Source organism: Gorilla gorilla, chromosome X (genome assembly GCF_029281585.2).
Source record: "Gorilla gorilla gorilla isolate KB3781 chromosome X, NHGRI_mGorGor1-v2.1_pri, whole genome shotgun sequence".
NCBI lineage: Eukaryota > Metazoa > Chordata > Mammalia > Primates > Hominidae > Gorilla > Gorilla gorilla.
This window is the reverse complement of record NC_073247.2, coordinates 12,551,602-12,573,589: the sequence shown is the minus strand read 5'-3', so window position 1 is coordinate 12,573,589 and position 21,988 is coordinate 12,551,602. Positions and strand designations below refer to the sequence as shown.

General features: G+C 39.8%; 2 protein-coding genes across 2 annotated transcripts in view; both read right to left on the bottom strand.

Annotated features, from left to right (window-relative positions):
* Positions 1–6,537: 6,537 nt before the first annotated feature.
* Positions 6,538–21,988, bottom strand: part of ARSH (arylsulfatase family member H) — a 299,298-nt gene continuing 283,847 nt past the window's right edge. Inside the window, exon 8 of the mRNA XM_055376837.2 lies at positions 6,538–7,600. Coding sequence (XP_055232812.1) covers positions 7,233–7,600 — 368 coding nt within the window. The 3' untranslated portion in view covers positions 6,538–7,232. The remainder of the gene's footprint in view (positions 7,601–21,988) is intronic.
* Positions 19,831–21,183, bottom strand: LOC129530063 (sperm protein associated with the nucleus on the X chromosome C-like). Its single transcript, XM_055376367.2, has 2 exons — positions 20,755–21,183; positions 19,831–20,106 (listed from the first exon to the last, which is right to left on the bottom strand). The coding sequence occupies exons 1-2, from the start codon at positions 20,824–20,826 to the stop codon at positions 19,885–19,887; spliced, it is 294 nt and encodes a 97-aa protein (XP_055232342.1). The 5' UTR covers positions 20,827–21,183; the 3' UTR covers positions 19,831–19,884.

The following is a 21,988-nucleotide window of genomic DNA, read 5'->3' as shown; positions in this document are numbered from 1 at the left end:
ACCATTTAGAATGCACCACCAAACCTAAAGTAGGATCCTATACAACAACTTCCTAGGAGAAAAATAAAAAGGAGGTAGAAAAACAGCTCAGAATGAACCAAGGACCATCAACCAAATGGAAGGTCCAGAGCTGCAGAGGACTCACCGGTTCCACTGGAGGAGAAACCTAAAGCCAGGGAGGGCTTCCAATGGCCCCGCGGGTACCTTAGCTCCGGGTTCGGGCAACTGCGTCAAGGATTCTGAGTCTTTTCTGAGGCCCCACGTGTAGGACACCAATTAATGTCCATGAAAAGAGTCAAACTCTGTAAAATATTTGAAAAGAGTTATTCATTTAACCAATGGCTCACGACACAGCCCCAAGGAGGTCCTGAGAACAAGTGCCCAAGGTGGTTGGGTGACAGCTTGGCTTTATACAATTTACGGGGACAGGAGACATCAATCGACACATGTGAGACGTACAATGGCTTAGTCCAGAAAGGTGGGATTCCATTCAAAGTGAGGAACTTCCAGGTCGTAGGTGGATTCCAGGATTTTCTGATTAAAGACCTGTAATCAATAGAAAGGAAATGTCTGGGTGAGGATAAGGCGTTGAGGAGACCAAAGTTTTTATTATGCACATGTAGCCCGCAGGTAGCAGGCTTCAGAGAAATCAGATAGTAAATGTTTCTTATTAGACTTAAAATGGTGCCAGACTCTTGCTTAACCTTTCCTGGATCAGAAAAAATAATAATTTTACAGTGGAGAATTCCAACAGACACCACTTAATCCAGGTGATGAAATTTAACATCACCAGGACAGGACATACAGACATCATGCACTCCGTAACATGACACACTGAAAACTTACATCAATTCTGATGATTTTTTTGCCAAAAATGCATAACCTCAGTCTAATCATGAGAAAACACTGGACAAAACCAAACTGAAGGCTGGGCACAGTGGCTCAAGCCTGTAATCCCAGCACTTTGGGAGGCTGAGGCGGGTGGATCACCTGACGTCAGGAGTTTAGACCAGCCTGGCCAACAAGGTGAAACCCCGTCTCTACTAAAAATACAAAAACTAGCCGGGCGTGGTGGCGGGCGCCTCTACTCCCAGCAATTGTGGAGGCTGAGGCATGAGAATTGCTTGAACCTGGGAGGAAGAGGTTGCAGTGAGCCAAGATCGCGCCACTGCACTCCAGCCTGAGGGATAAAGGGAGACTCTGTCTCAAAAAAAAAAAAAAACAAAAAACTGAAGAACAATCTATAAAGTAATTGACCATTACTTAGATTGGATAGTGGAACAGAATCATATCAAATGCATCTATTATTTTCAACATTTTGTTTGTTTTTAATTAAGCTGCCTCCTACACTACTGTATGTCCGGATTTTATGTTTATTTTCCCATTCAGAAAGCCTATCTTTTTTAAAGGAATTTTAATCCATCCATGTTTATTATGATCATGGTAATATTTGGATTGAGTCCTGCAGTTTCACTTTATATTATTTTCCCTTTTTTACATATATCAGATTTTCTGCTTCTTCGGTGTAATTCTTTCCCACCCACCTCTGACTGCATGAATCAGGTTTTCTTCAATCCACGCATTTCCCATTAAGGCTCTGAAACTTGTACACATCTTTTCTAGTTTTCTAGTGGTAACCACCTTTCACCTGTCAGCACACGTATTTAAGCTTATATTTTCTATCAAATATAAAGATAGTCATTACCTATGTCTTCTTCCCAGACAAAACAAAAACATGAACATATGCTTATTCTCTCTTTCTTCTCTGCTCTTTCAATTACCTCCCATGTGAAATGTTAATTCCAGATTATTTTCACAACTGTGCACTAACACATTCAGACTTTGTTTTATACATTTATTTATTCAGCACTGCTTCCTGTGTACTCTCTTCTTTTTATTATTATTATTATTAGTAGTAGTAGTAGTAGTATTTTGAGACAGGGTCTTGCTCTGTCACCCAGGCTGGAGTGCAGTAGTGTAGTCATAGCTCACTGCAGCTTCAATGTCCTGGGCTCAAGTGATCCTCCCACCTCAGCCTTCTGAGTAGCTGGGACTACAGGCATGTGCCACTCAGCAATTTTAAACAAATTTTTAGTAAACACTCAGCAATTTTAAACGAATTTTTAGTAAAGATGAGATTGCACTATGTTGTGCAGGCTGGTCTTGAACTCCTGGACCCAAGCGATCCTCCCACCTCAGCCTCCCAAAATGCTGTGGTTACAGGCATGAGCCACTGTGCTTGGCTGCTCTCGCCTTTCTTGGATTACATTCCATTTTGCTGGAGTCAATCAACTAACTTTTTCCTCAAAGGTCTTTGAGGGATAACATTTTTGAGCATTTGCAAATTTGAAACCCTCTGTAAAGCTCAAAAATGGCACATTCATTTTCTTCAGTCTCTCCATACCTCAGGTGATATGGTTTGACTGTGTCCCCATCCAAAGCTCACCTTCAACTGTAGCTCCCATAATTGCCACGTGTTGCAGGAGGAACCCAGTGAAAGATAATTGAATCATGGGGGCGGTTTCCACTGTTCTCATGGTAGTGAGTAAGCCTCATGAGATCTGATGGTTTTATAAGAGGTTTCACTTGGCTCTTTTTTCTCTCTTGCCTGCCACCATGTGAGATGTGCCTTTTGCCTCCTGCCATGATTGTGAGGCCTCCCCAGTGATGTGGAACTGTGAGTCCATTAAACCTCTTTCCTTTATAAATTACCCAGTCTTGGGTATGTCTTTATCAGCAGCACGAGACTAATACCTGAGGAATATGTTCTTCCTGGCAAACATGCAGGGCAGCAAACACAAAGACACTCTGGGGCTATTTCTTAAATCTCCCTCCTACTACCTTAACAATTCTCCAAAATAATGCTGTGAGTTTTGGAAAATATAATAATGAAGGAAGGGTTTGCTCCCATCACCTCGTTGCCAGCTCTCTGGTAAAACCACAGAAAATCTCTTCTCAGACACCTTCCAGAACTCACGTCTTTAAGGTTCATGGTAGGAGGCTTCCCACGTGGGAGCGTCCCTGATGAAGACTCTGTCTGTCCTTCACTCTCTCTCAATTCCCCCAGTCCTCTGCATATGTGCCTTTTCATGTCCTAGCATGGGATGATAGACAGATCAGGGCAGATGGTTTGAGTAAGACTCCTACTTCAGCTACCTCATGTTTCTTATACATTCATTTAACACCTCTTATTTTGTCAGCATTTTATTTTTATTTTTAATTGATAAATTATATATATATTATATATAAGATTTTATATATAACATTATATACAATATTTTATATATAACATTATATACAATATTTTATATATAACATTATATACAATATTTTATATATAACATTATATACAATATTTTATATATAACATTATATACAATATTTTATATATAACATTATATACAATATTTTATATATATTATATATAATATATATGTAATATTATATATATTATATATAATATATATAATATTATATATATTATATATAATATATATAATATTACATATATATTATATATAATATATATGTAATATTATATATATTATATATAATATATGTAATATTATATATAATATATATGTAATATTATATATATTATATATAATATATATGTAATATTATATATATTATATATAATATATGTAATATTATATATATTATATATAATATATGTAATATATATATTATATATAATATATATGTAATATTATATATATTATATATAATATATATGTAATATTATATATATTATATATAATATATATGTAATATTATATATATTATATATAATATATATAATTATATATATTATATATTATATATAATATATTATATATTATATATCATATATAATATATAATATATATCATATATTATATATCATATATATAATATATTATATATATAATATTGTATATAATATTTTATATAAAATATTATATATAATATATATAGTACCATGGAATGCTTTGATATATGTTCACAATGTGGAATGATTACATCAGGCAAGTTAATAAATCTATCCCCTCCCAGGAGCAATAAGCTTAGTGATCTATTGCACAGAATGGTGACCATAATAAGTAATAATGCATGGTATATTTTAATGACCACTTCTTCCTAATCTAAGTTCTGGGTTAAGAAAATTCAACCTCAGTCTTTCTTGTAATAAAATAAAATTACTGTCATCTTAAAGTGCTCGTTCCAGCCTCTTGTGTTTTCGCATATTTATCTATGTAATCTTTGCAGCAACTCTATGAAGCATTTGCTATTGTAGTCATTTTAAAGTTGAGACATTGCACTACAGAGAAGTTAAGTGGCGCTTATTTTTCCCTAGCCAATAAATAGAAAGAACTTGAAAAACAGACATTCAGTTTTAGACTCTGCATGTTTCAGCACCATTTTTTATTTCTCTAAAAATGCTGAATTGTGGAGGACAGATTGGCTACTTTGACTGTCTGAAATGGACATGTCTGGTTGGTACCTATCTACCATCATATCCCCTGGATTAACATAAAACAAACCGAGTCTTTTCCTCATGGCCATTTCCTTCTAATGGCTCAAGAAAACATCAATGACAAGTCTCTAGCAAGAACACCTGTGGCATGCTTGAACGCATTGACCGAGTAGTTGAGAAATGTTTGTCTGGCGCCCTCTTGTGGCACATTAGTGAAGTGGGGGCATAATTAATTGGTTCATTTAGGTCAAAGGTTCATTTACATTGCAGTGTGGCTGCAATGTAAAGAGGGATAAGAAATAGCAGAATGGGGGCGGGTGTGGTGGCTCACGACTGTAATCCCAGCACTTTGGGAGGCCGAGGCAGGTGGATCGCCTGAGGTCAGGAGTTCGAGACCAGCCTGGCCAACATAGAGAAACCCTGTCTCTACTTAAAAATACAAAAAATTAGCTGGGTGTGGTGGCGGGCGCCTGTAATCCCAGCTACTGGGGAGGCTGAGGAAGGAGAATCGCTTGAACCCAGGAGGCGGAGGTTGCAGTGAGCCGAGATCGCACCACTGCAGAATTGAATAAAGAGAAAATGATGGATTTGGGGTGATGTAGGACCTGCTAGCTGCCCTCTCTCTCTCTCTCTCCCTCTCTCTCTCTCTCTCTCTCTCCACACACACACACACACACACACAAATTTGAGAACAGCATTAAAGACAAGTAATACAAGGGAGCTCTGAGTGAAATAAGTAATCTTCAAACTTCAAAAATTGCAAAAGATGTTGTTATTGCATTTGTTTGTTCGGTCGGTTTTTGGGGTTTTGTTTGGTTTTTGAGAAAAGATCTCCCACTGCACTCCAGCCTGGGCGACAGAGGGAAATTCCATCTCAAAAAAATAAAAATAAAGAATTAATTATGGTAAAATAACACATAACAAAATTTACCATTTTAAATCATGTTTAAGTGCACAGGCTAGTGATATTAAGAACATTCATTGTTGCTGGCACGGTGGCTCACACCTATAATCCCAGCACTTTGGGAGGCTGATGCAGGTGGATGGCTTGAGGTCAGGAGTTCGAGACCAGCCTCGTCAACATGGTTAAATCCTGTCTCTACTAAAAATACAAAAATTAGCTGGTTGTAGTGGTGTGTGCCTGTAATCCCAGCTACTCAGGAGGCTGAGGCAGGAGAATCACTTGAACCCAGGAGGCAGAGGTTTCCGTGAGCTGAGATCACACGACTGCACTCCAGCCTGGCTGACAGAGTGAGGCTCTATCTCAAAATATAAAGTATAATAAAATAAAGAACATTCATTGTTGGCCACATGTGGTGGCTCACACCTGTAATCCCAGCACTTTGGGAGGCCAAGGCAGGAGGATTGCTTGAGCCCAGGAATGGTAAGAAGAAGCAGCAGAAGCAGACAGAGGACCAAACTGAGGACTAGCTAAAACATGGAAGCAGCATTCCATAAGACATGCCTAACAGCATGCCATGTCAGTTTACCATTGCCATGGCAACATCTGGGCATTACTGGCCTCTTCTATGGCAATGACCTGAGCGCTCAGAAGTTACCACCCTTTTCCTAGAAATTTCTGCATAAACTGCCCATTAATCTGCATGCAATTAAAAGTGGGTATAAATATGACTGCAGCAGTGCCCTGAGCTCCTGTTCTCTGCAGGAGTGGTCACAGAACTGTGACACTACCTTCTCCATGAAGCTGTTGCTTCCACCACTGGCTTACTCATTGAATTATTTCCTGAGGGAAGCCAAGAACCCTCCTAGGCTAAGCCCCAATTTGGGGCTCACCTGCCCTGCATCCATCTGTAGATCTTTTCTTTGTCTTTTGTAGTCTGCAGTCACAAATGCTTCAAATTTTGGATTTATGTTTGTTTATCCTGCTTTGAATTACTTCCTATGTGTATTGCCAAATGCCTTTCTTCAATTAAATAATTGTTTTAGCCATGTTTCTTTATTTTTTCTTAAATGTTGACTCTTTGCCATTTTTCTTATTTTGTGTTTAAGGAATCATGATTAACTGCAATTGATGATGCTTACAACAACATTTGTAATAATAACATTTATTGACTGCTTATTCTACACAAGGCGATTTCACATTAATTAATGCATGTAATCCTCATAGCTACTCTGTGAAGTAGACACTGGTTTTCCTTATTTTACACATGAAGAAACCAAATCACAGAGACATTTCCACGATGATATAGCTACGAGGAAGCAAAGTCAAGAACTTCAGCCCAGCATTTTTTCTCATAACCAGATGTGTATCGGACAGGAAGAGAAAAGAAGGAAAGAGAGAAAATCAAGAAGTCAAACTGACTATAATAGCACTACTTCAAGTTTTATGTGACCCTCTGCTTCATGAAAAAATTAAGTACTTATCATGATTTATTAGAAAGCTAGCATGCCTGGGTATAGAATCTGCAAGCAGAAGTTTCTAACTTATGACATTGGACCTGATGCTTCCATGAATTCTAGGAACAAAAGCTCTACAAGAATCTGCTGAAGTCACCTTGATTTGCTCTTTTCCTTGGGCAATGGCACAATTATATACTAGAAAAAAATTATACAACAAATGCTCCCCTCCAGGTTCACTGTTATATGGGCCCACTTTAATTTCACCGAGCTCTTGAAAGAACTGATTTCTGAGGAGAAAACAATGGGTTGGGCCATCAGTTTTTATCCCAAATGGAATGAATCAGTCAGGTGAGCTCTGCTCCTATGACCATTGTAACAGTAAGTTTGTGGTGGGTAACACGTGGTCCCCATGGTCTCAGGGAGCCATGGGAAGGATGTCATCTTCCTTGTCACACCCACAGAAGGGGAAGGTCCCACAGCATGGCTGCAGCCATGGTTTCCAAATTGTGTTGAACACAGAGAACTGCTGTGGGACGGGTGTTAGTGTCCTACGATGCTCTCTTATGGCTGCCTCCATCTTTTTGATCACGGAGTCAAATAATGGCTCATTGTCAGGGTTCAACGGAAGGGCTTCCGAAGGGTCTCTTGAGATGTCAAAGAGGAGTGGTGGGTCGTGGTAGGTTACATCCCCCGAACATGAACATATTCCACTCCCATAGCAGGCACCTGTTCCTTCAGGGTAGAATTTAGGAGTCACATAATGAGCTTTCCACACAGTTGCACCTAAAAAACAAGTTGCATTATGTGTGATACCATCTTTGTGGTGATTTTAGGACTCTTTTCGTTAAAGATGTTTTTCTCAAAAGCTTTTTCTAGGTAATGGGCATATTCAGCTGGTGAATATCCTATAAACTAAGTTCCTTTGAACAAGTCTTACAACATCAACATTCAAATAAATTGAAATAATATCAAGCTTCTTCTCTGACCACCAAAAAACAAAAAAAGAAAATCCCGAAAATAACAAGGGGAACTTTGAAAATTATACAAATCCATAGAATTAAAAAAAAAATGCTCCTGAATGACCCACAGGTCAATGAAGAAATTAAAAACTAAATTGTAAAATTTCTCAAAATAAATGATCATGGAAACACAACATACCAAAACCGATGGGATACAGCAAAAGCAGTATTAAGAGGGAAGTTTATAGCTATAAGTGCCTACATTAAAAAAGAGGAACACCTGCAAATAATTCATGACGCATCTTAAAAAAACAGAAAAATAAGCTCAAACTGAACCCCAAATCAGTAGAAGAAAAGAAATAATAAAAGACCAGAGCAGAAATAAATGAAAGTAAAATGAAGAAAGTCAAAACACTATCAAGGAAACAAAAAGTTGGGTTTTTTTTTTTAAAGCTATACAAAATTGATAAACCTGTAGCCAATCTAAGGAAGAAAAAGGAGAGAAGATCGAGATAAATAAACTCCAAAATTAAAAGGAGACATTACAGGCTAAGGCTGCAAAAATTCAAAGGGCTCTTGTGGTGACCGTGGGAAACTGTATGTCAATAAATTGGAAAATCTCCCTGAAATGAAAATTACTTCCTGCTGACGAGGGGACGGAGAGTTTTTTGGCTTTGGGTTGACAGTAGGAGCAATGCCGTCTGTAGATGTTTCTGGGTAGTTGTCTGTGAAATGGCCGTGATCCTGTTAGTTAAAATTTTCTGAAAAAGGTTAATTAGGCAGGGTAAGAAAATTAGTCCCAGGCATATTATTAGGAGAGGGCCCAGAAATAGGATGACCCATGCTATGATTTTGTTCCCAAACCAAGAACTTATTTGGTTGTTTTGGTACTCCCTTAGCTTTTTAGCCTTTTCTGTAAGTTGTTTTTAGCAGCGTTTTTTTTTTTACTAGGCCTGATTGGTTGATAAAGAAACAATATTTCTTACCTAATGAGAGGTAGAAGCACATGTTTGGAAAGGCCCATGTGTTAGTTTCTGTTAGTAAGCGTTATTCCTGCTAAGAGGCTAATAATTAAGCAAAATGCTACAGTAATTGAGATTGTTTTTGTCTGACATTTTACCCTGAAGGTGCTACAGTATATAGTTTTACTGCAAATAGTAGAGTGAGTAAAGCAGTTTCCACAAGGGTGGTGTAGTAAATAATTTCCATTAAAAAGTTGTAATATTTGGCTTGAAAGGAGAGGTAGGAATGACAAAAGTGTTTGGTGAGGTAGGGGTGAGACTGAGTAAGACGAGCAGTTCTTTCTCGGTTATTTATTTTTTATGATTTTTAGCTTAAGATTTCCTATTTCTTTATTTGCTCCTGTGAGGGTTAGGGGGCTTAGAGGCAGTGCCTGCTGAAACATCTAGTTTCCAGTTTATAGGGCTTTAAGAAAGCACAGCTTATTTTGAAGACTTGTAGTCAGAAAAATTAGAATTTAATTTAAACAGTAGAAAATAATAACTGAAAAACATCAGGCAACTCTAGGATTTAACAAGAGGGGTGTCATAGTTTTGGAAACACAATTTCCTCTCTCTACTTTCCCATTTTTATTAAAAGACAGATTATGGTAGGTTTGCTTTAGGATACTTGGCTTAATTATTTGCATAGAGTGCTGCAAGAATAATTATTTGTTACATAGGCCTTTTAAATTGGCTTTGATGGAATTTGGTTTTGTAGAAGCAATCTGAGATAAGACTTTTTAAAGCCAAGCCCAGCCATGGATTTGTACCATTAAATACCTATGAGTTGGGTGAATTCCTCTCCTCTTGATGTTTCAAGATAACTTAGGTTCCTGGCCTGTTAGAAAGTGACATGTTTTATTTACCACAGATCACAAACCCTGTACGGGGACTGTGTACACAAAATATGAGGCCAGTTTTTCAAGGGCTTTGTTGGCTTTATAAGTTAAAGCTGGATTCCTTAAAGGAAAAGCACACCATTCCAGTTAAAGCCTCGGTAAGAATAACCAGTTTTTCCAATCGTGTCCCGTTACAAAAGAAAACAGATTCTTGTTGTATTTATGCAGATAACTATATGGCCATAACTTAAGGATACTCATAGATAGTTTCCAAATTGTGGAGAGAATCAGGTAGAGAGAAACAAGTATCCTCCGAATTTTATTGATGGGAGTTAACAGTTAAAAGTTAAACAGTTAAAAGTGAACAGTTAACTCCCATACATATGGGAGTTAGCAATTAACAGTTAACAGTTAAAAGCTGTTAATCGCTTAAAAAGAGTTTCTTTGACTTTGAAAGGCAAAACAAAGGGTTAGCAATATTTTAAGCAAAACGTTAAACAGATTAGTTTCCTATTAGTTCGGTTTATGCAGTTAATTCCTGTCCTGCTTTTTATCAGAAACCTGCATTCAGAGCTTTATAGCTGATTAGAAAACCACCCTTTGAAGAGGACTAAAACAAGACAACAATTGCTTATGGATGACAAAAAGTTTGAGGGTAGCCATAGTTAAAGACACAGTTGACAAAGATATCCGTTACCTCGGTGGCACACAATAATTTTAACAAAACAATTATACTTATTACTGATAATGTACACTAAGCTATATCAGAATGATAGGAATCTGCCATAACTTTGGAACACATCCCAATAGCATATTTATACAACTATAGCCCAAAGAAAGCCAAATACCATTTTATATTTGACAATGCTTCCTGTATGATTTTATATCAAATAAGCCAAATTTTACCATTGTATTAGTGTGCTATTAATGTTAAGCTCCATTTTTAATAAAACCTTGTAGACGCATTTACCCAATTTTCATGTTTGACCAGAAGGTAAGCGTGTTATAGACCCTTTTTAACCGTTTATACTTTTTGTTAAAGAGCAGGTTAGTGCTTTAACAGAAACCCATTGTGCTTTTATTTTAATGCTCAATTTACAGAAAACCTGAATGTGATACCCCTTTAACTTTAGCCAGTATGTACACACACGAAATTTTCTTTACAATTAACCTTCCAAAACTTGCTTGAACCTTTAAAACAATGTTTTAACCTTTTAATGTAGGCAAAAATCCACATTCTTAAGCCTCCTTATAATCTTTTTACCAAAAGTATATTTTACTTTCCTTACACACCTTGCTCATAAACTGTTTCTTCGGTAGTTTTAAATACATGTTACACTGCTAACTTTTAGCAACCTTTACTTTTGATGAAAACCTTGGTAAGTTTGGGAATTTAATTACGCACTAGGTGTAGGGCCTAGGACCGAGACGGAAGTGCGGAGAAGGTCTGGCTTATTCCAGCATTTAACTCCATGTGTCCTAGGTTTTATTCAGCTGCAAAGCAGGCAAGTTGTACAGCTAAGAGTTAGACTGAAATTGTATACAGCATTCAGGAGGCCGAATTACTTTTAAATTGTGCGACATTTCTTGCACAAATTCCCTTTTATAAAATTTTTCACGACTTTCACAGACAATTTCTGACATGCCTTAACTTTCTGACTTGTTGTAAAGTCATCCCTTTTTTTAAACAACAGTTAATTTTCCTTTAGGACAAAAATTTACCATATAAGATTCTTTCTTATACCAATTATCTTTTCTTTAATATTAAAGATGATAACAGTTCTTTCCCAAAACAAATTTCCTTCATGTCTGTGGACTAGACTGCCTAAGGCCACAAGGTTAGAAGTTAGCATATTTTACTAAATAGTTTAAGATATAGCTATCTTCATTAAACCAATATTCATGCTTTATTTATTTAAAAAATTACACAAGCAAAGATTATTTTGTTTGGGCTGAGTTGTCGTTTTGTAGCCTCTGTGCCAAATGTTGACACCTTATAGTATTTTGCAGCCATAAGTATGAAATTGCTTGATTAATAAATGCAAATAAAAACGAACGCTGGCAACTCTTAACGACTTTCAACTCAACTTTTAACTTTGCTGTACCAGCAAGTTCTAAAGATTAAAATTACGAGAACTGAAAGGTCCCACAGCTTTTACTTTTCCCTTAGAAATATTTGATTTAAGTGCTTATTTTTTTGGCCAGTTAATTAGAGTTCTTTTAATAGACATCGCACACATAAAACATATATAGCCACACAGACAATCAGAAGAAGATTTAGTAGTTATGAGATTTTTTTTCTGCTAATTTTCCAATTGGATTATTGGCCTTCGGGTGAGGCCTTTTAAGAACAGGGCTAAGAAAACAGTTTCTAGGGCCTCATGAACAAGTACGGTTGGAAGGCAAAGACAGATCTTTGAGAGGTACTTATTTATCTTTAAGTCTAGGGGTTTCATAAGGAAAACAGAGGTTTTTCCCAAAACGGGATTTGCGGCACCTTTTTTGTTTTCCCGAGGAGTCCCAGGCCACCAGGAGTCATTTCAGGGTCTTTCATACATGCACCAAGAGTGGCAAGACAGAGTGGAGAAAAGTAATTTAGTCGACCAGGAAAAAACCTTTTCCAGGAAAACAGAATTTATCAAGAGAAAAACATAAACGCGGCTGGGCACGGTGGCTCACGCCTGTAATCCCAGCACTTTGGGAGGCCGAGGTGGGCGGACCTTGAGGTCAGGAGTTCCGAGACCAGCTGGGCCAACACAGTGAAACCCTGTCTCTACTAAAAATACAACAATTAGCCGGGTGCGGAGGCAAGCGCCTGTAGTCCCAGCTACTTGGCAGGCTGAGACAGGAGAATCGCTTGAACCCAGGAGGCAGAGGTTGCAGTGAGCCGAGCCCACGCCTCTGGGTGGAGGGGAGGAGGTTATCTTGGGGCTGGCATCTTCCTGGCCAGGGTGGGGTTATCTTGGGGCTAGCTTGTCTCTGGTCGGGAAGGAGTCTGGAATGTTTCTGGTTGGAGATGTTATTTGTGGTTTATGGTCATGCTGACCTTAGCCATTAGGCTGATGCCCTTTGGCTTTTGGCGGTTTTTGATTAAGGTGAATTTTAAAAATGACAGAGCTTGTTCAAGATGGCAATACTCCTGCTTTGTCGGTGATGTCCTAAGCCTCTAGCCCCTGATGCCTTGGTATCGTCACTGATTGCAAAAGCTGTGCCATGCTGCCTAATGTGCATTTTCAGGAAGGAACAATCAGCATGTTTCTGAGTCTGGAGACCTGGATTCTTGCAAGAGACTATGGGTTCCTATGATCCTATGGTCTCTTCCAGCTTTAATATTCTATGATAAAATGATGTCCAATGCTTTCTCTATTGCAAAAATCTGGCCAGACGTGGTGGCTCACACTGTAATCCCAGCACTTTGGGAGGGTGAGGCAGGTGGATCACACGGTCAGGAGATCAAGACCATCCTGGCGAACATGGTGAAACCCCATCTCTACTAAAAATACAAAAAATTACCGGGGCATGGTGGCACGCGCCTGTAGTCCCAGCTGCTCAGGAGGCTGAGGCAGAAGAATTGCTTGAACCCGGGAGACAGAGGTTGCAGTGAGCCGAGATCGCGCCACTGCACTCCAGCCTGGGCGACAGAGCTAGACTCTGTTGCAAAAAAAATTATATGTGTGTGCGTGTGTGTGTGTATACATATGTCTGTGTGTGTGTGTGTGTGTGTATACATATGTCTGTGTGTGTGTGTGTATACATATGTCTGCGTGTGTGTGTGTGTGTGTTTATACATATGTCTGTGTGTGTGTGTGTATACATATGTCTGCGTGTGTGTGTGTGTATACATGTGTCTGCGTGTGTGTGTGTGTATACATATGTCTGTGTGTGTGTGTATACATATGTCTGCGTGTGTGTGTGTGTGTATACATATGTCTGTGTGTGTGTGTGTATACATATGTCTGCGTGTGTGTGTGTGTGTATATAAATCTCGGTTCTAGTTGTTTGATGTCATGAATTTTCACATCCTATGATACTCACTAGTAATAGTTTGTAATTACTGCACACACAGTATATACTAGGCTCTGTGCTAAAAGCTTAAATATATTAATTAATTTGTTTTTCAAAACAATCCTGAGAAGTAGGTGCTAGCATTTTTTCCATTTTTCATACGAAGAATCTAAGACTCAGAGGAGTTAAGAAACTTGACCTACATCACCCAACTAGGACGTAGCAGAATTTCAGATTTGAACCAGGCCCATGATCTTACTGTTATTCCATATTTCCTCTGAACATAACAAGAGTAATACTAACGAGTACAACATTAATATAAGTTTAGTACTACAGTTGGCAATTTAATACCCCTTGCCACAACTGTGAGAACATGTAGCATGAATAGTACTCTATCCATTTTATTGATAGGGAATTAATCACTTACCAGCGTTGCTCCCTGACAGTTAAAACATGTAAATGCTTTCTGGTAATGAAGACTGCAATACTAAATTCAGATTAACATGCATTCATTCACCAAATATTTCTTGAAAGTGTACGTGTTCCAGGTACTGTAGTAAAATAACTGATAAAAGTATCATTTTTTTTGAAAGAAGTACAAGTACCATTTAACGTCTTCACCATTAAATGGAGGATAGCCTTTCCAATAAAGTGACTTCTGACTAGTGACCTTAAGAAAATTCGGATACACAGGCCGGGCGTGGTGGCTCACGATTGTAATCTCAGCACTTTGGGAGGCGAAGGCAGGTGGATCACGAGGTCAGGAGTTCAAGACCAGCCTGGCCAACCAATGAAACCCCATCTATGCTAAAAATACAAACATTAGCCAGGCGTGGTAGCAGGCGCCTGTAATCTCAGCTACTCAGGAGGCTGAGGCAGGAGAACTGCTTGAAACCAGGAGGCGGAGGTTGCAGAGAGCCAAGAATGCACCACTGCACTCCAGCCTAGCCGACAAAGCAAGGCTCCATCTCAAAAAGAAAAAAAAAAAAAAAGAAAGAAAAACAAAAGAAAGAAGGAAAGAAAAAGAAAAGAAAAGAAAATTAGGATACATAGTGGATATTTTAGAGAAGAACCTTCCAGGCGGAAGTATGCAAAGACCCTGATATGGATGGCAGGTTAGAGGAATCACATGCATGGTGAGTTACAAGAGTCACAGATTGGGGAGTGTGATAGAAGTAGAGTGATTGATTCATGAGAAGAATAAGTATTAATGTCAGAGAGGTAATAGGTGCCCACATCATGTACGGCCTTATTAGGAATTTGGATTTTATTTTAATCAAGATGAAAACTCTGTGGAGTTTTCATCAAAGGAAAAACATGATCTGGCTTAAAATATATTGTAGGAGATCAAGGATAGAAGAAATAACCCACTGTCATTATTACATTACCAAATATTTTTCAGAATCATTTTGTTGTTTGCTCAGATGATTTTCAAAAACATCTTTAGCTACTTAATTTAACTTTTTAAGTATTCAGACTTGTGAAGCTTTCTACCAATTTAGGTTTAGAGATCGTCTCCTCTCTTCTCTCCTCTCCTCTTCTCCTTTCCTCCCTCCCTCCCTCCCTCCTTCCCTCCCTCCCTTCCTTCCTCCCTCCCTTCCTTCCTTTCTTTCTTCCTTACTTCCTTGTCTTTCAGATTCCTCCCAGAGCATAAGATAACACAGGACGAGGTTTGCTGTCTGAAATGAGTTCAAGTCCCCTGTTATTACAAGAGTTCAAAAACGTGATGACCTCCAAAGGATGATTAAGAAACAGAATCAGTCTTAAGTTGTAGTGTGGTGTATGGGGATCACTCTCTAGGGTCTACATTTAGTCAATCACAAAATATTTTTTGACTTTCAAATGGATCAGTGATTTCTTGTTTTTGTTTTTGTTGTTTTGAGACAGAGTCTGGCTCTGTCACCCAAGCCGGAGTGCAGTGGCACGATCTCGGCTCACTGCAACCTCCACTGCCTGGATTCAAGCAATTCTCCTGCCTCAGCCTCCCCAGTAGCTGGGATTACAGGCACCCGCCACCACGCCCAGCTAATTTTTTCTTGTATTTTAGCAGAGACAGGGTTTCACCATGTTGGCCAGGCTCGTCTCAAACTCCTGACCTCAGGTGATCCGCCCGCCTCGGCCTCCCAAAGTGCTGGGATTACAGGCACGAGCCACTGTGCCTGGCCAGATCAGTGATTCTTGATTTTCTTGGCCATGAAGAAAATGATGCAATATGCTCTTCAAGGGCCTTTCTGCAGAATAGAGAAGATGAGATGCAAACTATTCTCATTGATTAACACCTTGGTTATAACTATATCTCTTTCTCTTACATTCAGAAAATTGTATTGGAATGCAAACGGTTGTGAGAGATACCACTTTTTATTGAAATAGCTGGCACATGAATATACCTGGTTACAATGCTTGGCCGAATGAGAAATGCAATGCCATTTTATGTAATTGCACTTAATATGCATGAGTCTCACACTTAGTCAATTCAGAATCTCAGAATTTCCCAATGTCGTATCCATCGAACGTCTCCTGAGATGCGTATCGTCCCATCTGGCCCTAAATGGCTGATTCATGCAGAACATTTTCATGTCATCCCTCAAGCCCAACCACAGGGCCCCTTCATATCCAACTCTCTTTAAAACACTTTAGTGTCCTTCTTAGGGGTATGAGAAACATTACACTGGTTTCTTTCACCATTCTGATTCTTCAAGAAAGGAAGTAGAGCTGTTATAGGCCATTTACTGACTATGTGCAGCTCTCAGGTAGCCCCACTCCCTCTGCTGTCCTGCACAGAAAAACATAGTACGTGATTAACTATGTAAGACTCTCTCAGGCCCATCTTCCCAGGCAGAACACTTGGACATGTCTTTCTTCTTTATTTTTATTATTTTAAACTGAACAGATAAAATGGAATGTATCTATCATGTATCTAATGTTTGAAGTATATACATTGTAGAATGAATAAATATAGCTAATTAACATATGCATCATCCCACAAAGTTATCATTTTGTATTGAGAACACTTACCATCTCCTCTCTTAGCATTTATCAATAATACAACATATTATGATCACCTGTAGTCACCGTGTTGTACAATGTATCTCTGGAGCTTATTCCTTCAGTCTAACGGAAATTTGGTATCCTTTGAGCAATGTCTTTCCAGCCACCACCACCGAGCCCCTAGTCACCACCATTCTACTCTCTACCTCTGTGAGACTTCTTAATTTTTTATTATTTTATTTTTAAATTTTTGTTAACTTTTATTTTAGGTTCAGGGGTACACGTGGAGGCTCGTTATATAGGGAAATTGTGTGTCACACGGGTTTGGTGTACAGATTATTTCATCACCCAGGTAATCAGCATAATAGCTGATAGGTAGCTTTTCAATCCTCACCCTCCTCCCCATCCTTTACCCCCAAGTAGACACGGGTGTCTGTTGTTCCCTTCTTTGTGTCCATGCGTACCGATGTTTAGCTCTTGCTTATAAATGGAAAAAGGTGGTATTCCATTTTCTGTTCCCACGTGAGTTCGCTTAGAGTAATGGCCTCCAGCTCCATCCATGTTGCTGCAAAAGACATGATCTCGTTTTTTTATGGCTGCATAGTATTCCCTGCTGTTTATGTACCACATTGTCTTTATCCAGTCTGCTGCTGATGGGCCTTTAGGTTGATTCAGTATCTTTGCTATTGTGAATAGTGCTGTCAAGAACATACGCATGCATATGTCTTAATGGTAGAATGATATATATCCTTTGGGTATATATCCAGTAATGTGGTGGCTGAGATGAATGGTAATTCTAAGTTCTTGCAGAAATCACCAAACTGTTTTCTATAATGGCTGAACTAAGTTACATTCCCATAAACAGTGTATAGGTGTTCTCTTTTCATTTCTTTCAAGGCAGCAGGTTTCTTTCTGGCCTAGGATGTGTCTAGAAATGTTATCCAGGAGCTAGTGCCTGGAAAAGGGGCTTCACAACCCCGACCAGTGCCCTGTCCCGCTGTAGTTGAGCTGGTATTCAAGATGCAAGAAAAAAAACGCTCCTCACTATTCCATCTCCTCAAGTGGAAGAAGGGGGCCTTTTATGGAGCCGCTAGCCGGGCAGTCTGGGGCTAGGGCAGGGGTGACACCAGCACTCACTCGGCTGCCCCAGCTGGTATCTCAGTAGGTCATGTGCACCCCTCCACATACCCGCCACAATCCACTGCCTCTGGGCCCAATTCTACGCTAGAACTCACCTACGAGTTACAGGTCTTATGGCCTAGACTGCCTTTAAGGTTGTCTGAGAAACCTGGAACAGTTTTTTAGCCCTTGGTGGCAAGGTTTGCAGAAACTCAAGTTCTGATTCCTGGGATGGATGATTTCCCTCTGGCTAGAGGTGGTTTCAATGCTCCCTTCCCGGATGGGAGTCAGCTAAGTTTGGTCTGGTTTTCCTTTCTCCTGTAAGAGACAGCACTGAGTTCAGTGACCCACAACTGCTCTGCTCTTGCTCCTCCAGCTTCCAGAGATGCTCTTTACACCACACTGCCACTGCCTAAGATAGGGAAGGGGTGGGGTCAGCGATTTAAGACTGTTTCTTCTAACTCTTCAGTGCCTCTTTCAGTGATACCACCAGGTACTATGAGAGTTCGCCTGATTTTGGGTTCTTATGGAGGTGTTTTCTACTGTGTGGATAGTTGCTAAATTTGTGTCCTTGCGAGAGGGCTGATCTGTGCAGCCTTCTATTCTGCTTTTCTTGCTCCGCCTCTCTCAGCTTAGTTTTGGTTTGTTTTTGTTTGTTTGTTTTTCCTCTGCAATGCCTAAGGCTAAAGAATGTGATCCCGTATTACTATCCTAAATATGAAAACTTCTTTAATGTCACGTGCTGGATGGAAATATTAGTTTGCAATGAGGAATACCTTCAATTGTACATATCAAAGAGTAAGAAAAAAAGCATTGGGATTTTTTGTTTTTACCTTGTGGTCCGACAACTTGAAAGAATATTCTTTTATTCCAAAGATGGTACATGGGGGATTTTGTTCTGGAAATCAGTGCTAGGTATTTAGGTATTTGGTTGGAGAAAAGCAAACTGGTTTTTGTCTATTGATATTTAGTATATTTTATTTTTTCATGTTATCCATGACAGTGTTATGACTTAGCAAACAACAGTTACAAATAACTAAAATTGTAATTGCTCCTGCATTTTTATTTAACTCCCTCATGTATCCTGAGAAGACCTTCTTGTTTTACCTAATTATCTCTCCAACATCCCCTGAACTCTCAAGAGGTAGACACTATGTGAAGGTCAATTCAAAGACAGAAACTAAAATCCCATCCACGGGTGACTCCATGGTGAATCCCTGTGGTGTCTTTTCCCGCTAACCGATGTGTATCCACCAAGCAGTTTTCTTTTTCACTATAAATATTATACTGTTTGACATTTTAAGACACATTGTAATCAAAATCTATAGCCTTAATTAAATGATGAATTTCAGGAAATTATCATGCAAAATGGAAGTGTTAGGAAGCCGATAATAGACACACTCTCCTAAAAATGATCTCACCACATCACACCTAACCCTTCTCACCACCTTGCAGTTCACATTCCATGGAAAAAAGCTCCTCATACTTAAGAGTGTTTTACTTTCCTTTTCCCAAGTCATGGCGATTTTGAATATTCACACTTTGCGGATATCAACACATTTCTAAAGCATACTTATCTTGATTAAAGACTGCTGAGGTCATTAAAACAGTAACAAATATTTAAGATGCATTGAAAATTTTGTTTCAGAATTGGCTTTTCAATCATTTCATTACAAGCAATGCTTTCCTGCCGTTTACTTACTCCTACATCTACTATCTTCTTTTGTATTGTGCTTTGTGTTTTACAGAACATTTACTCTTTATAAAGCATATATTTCTAGCCTAGGAAAATATCCAATGGAAAGGGGATGGGAATACGTTTGATATGTCCATTCAGCAGAACTATGTGCTGCCGGGTACAATTGCGTGAACATATACACATCTCCACTTCCTGTGAGATAAAATTTTAAGAAGAAAATTTTCCTTAGGAATCAGTCCTCCCCCAGGCCTTATGTACGATGTCTGGCTTACTGTCAACCTGTGGGTCTGTCCACCAACCCTACAGGACCTCATATCCCTCCCTTCTCAAATGCCTACCTCTTCCCTTCCCTTCCCTCCCCCCCCCCCCACCATCAGAAAACAGGCAGAGATATACACAGCCATCAGCTTCTCAAACTTTATTTTCATTGCCCAAGGCTGACGGATGCATCTTCCTTCTACTTTGCAGGTGTTTCAACCCTTATTTCCATGAATTCCTTCTCCTCCATTTGGAGGGGGTTGATTCCGTTCTCTCGGGAGTGGTCATTCACCAGTTCCCCTGGAGATGTTCTTTTAACGTTCCTCCTGTGGCGGACCACTACTATGGTGGAGGAGTCAGATGTTTTCAGTTTTTTAGGAGCAGGTTGGGGGTCTGAGTCCCCACTTGGGGTCTCCGGCATCTGTTAAGAAAACAGGGAGAGGCCAGGAGGACATTATTTCGGATGAACAGGATAGAGACTGGATAGCATGGGGGGCTTCATGAGAAGAAGGAACGCAGGTTGAGGAAGGGGTTTGATCCAGAGAAGAACAAGGTTGAATCACAGAGTAGGGATCTATGGGGAAGAAGAAGAGGAGCGTGGGTAGGGTCATCTGTTAGTCCAAACTGCACCATTTTGTAAGTTCTTTGCTATTTTGCAGACCTTGGTCAAAGTGAAACATCCCATGGGGGTTCAGGCCATGAGAAACATCCTGCCTAACCACCTGTCCGCAAGGCGGACAAAGGCCCAACTAAAGAAACATCCCTATCATATCTTGCTTGGCAACGTTCTAAGGAACACCACAATGATATTCCACCAGAAAAAGGGCCAAACCACCTGATCATAAGAACATCTTATCAATATCCTGCCGGGCAGCAAGCCATACTGCCCAGGCCCCTCCCACCCATACCTACAAGCACCCCAGCCTGTAAGCGGCGGTGGGCTCTGGCATTGAGCGGGTCCCCCACTTCCACAATTGTCTGCAATATTCCTGTGTTGTTGTTTGAGCCGCCCCCGCTCTGTGTGTCTTTCTTTCACCCTCGCCTTCGCTTCAAAACCTAACAATCTTACCGTCTCGCCGGCCTCGTTGGAATCACAGGGGACGCTCCTCTTCACCCCGCCGGCACTGCATTGTTGTCCCATTGTATATATTGGTTCTTCAGTGTCTGCAGTGGGCTTTTGTAGGTTTTGAATCTTCCCAGTGGCCCAGAGCTCTTGCCCTCCCTATATATACCCTCCTGGTGACAAGGCAAAGCCACACCCTTGAGCTTTGTTTGATCATACAGGCAGTGTCCCAGCCAATGGCAGCCGTAGGGTGGCTTCGACATCACAAAGCACCACTGCTGACCACTCCCTGGGCTTGCGGGCGAGGGGTGACAGGGGTGTAGAGCAAACCAAATGCTGTTGTTGTTTCAGCATCCCCTGAAGATGCATCCCAAACCGATCTGCTGCCGCTCCTCATTTCTCCATGTTTAATGTTCATGGTTCACGTGGAAGTCAGAGGATGATTCCTTCAAGCCCTTCCCCACAGCCATTCCTATGAAGTGATTCATTCTTTTGTCTTCCAGCCCTCACCATGACTTAGTATTTTCGATGTCTCACCTCAAATCCCCCAAGCTAGTGTGGCTACATTTATTTATTGGCGGAGATGTGAATTATCCCATTTCCCTCCTACAGTTCCTTCACATGCACCTCGAAGACCATTTACTTTTGGGCTACTGCCAGGCAAATTTCAACCCATGTTCTTTTACCCAATGTCCATGTAGTTCTTTTAAGTTTCCTATTTCCAATCTGAAATAATGGCCTTCAGTCTGTCAAAACTTTAGTGAATAAACATTCTTTACCGTGTATCCTAGTCTTGTTTCAAATCAGGGGTGTATATTTTTTTCTTTTTTTGAAATGGAGTTTCACTCTTGTTGCCCAGGCTGGAGTGCAATGGCATGATCTCAGCTCACTGCAACCTCTGCCTCCTGGGTTTAAGTGATTCTCTGGCTCAGCCTCCTGAGTAGCTGGGATTACAGGCCTGTGCCACCACGCCCGGCTAATTTTTGTATTTTTAGGAGAGACGGGGTTTCAGCATCTTGGCCAAGCTGGTCTTGAACTCCTGACCTCGTGATCCACCCGCCTTGGCCTCCAGAGTGCTGGGATTACAGGCGTGAGCCACCACACCCAGCCAGGACGGCCATTATTAAAACCACCATTGACAAGTAAATTTTGGTTACTTCTGTAGCATACAACAATTTAACATAAAATTTATAATTAATAACATACAGAAGTTATTTCAGAATTATAAGAGTTTCCCATA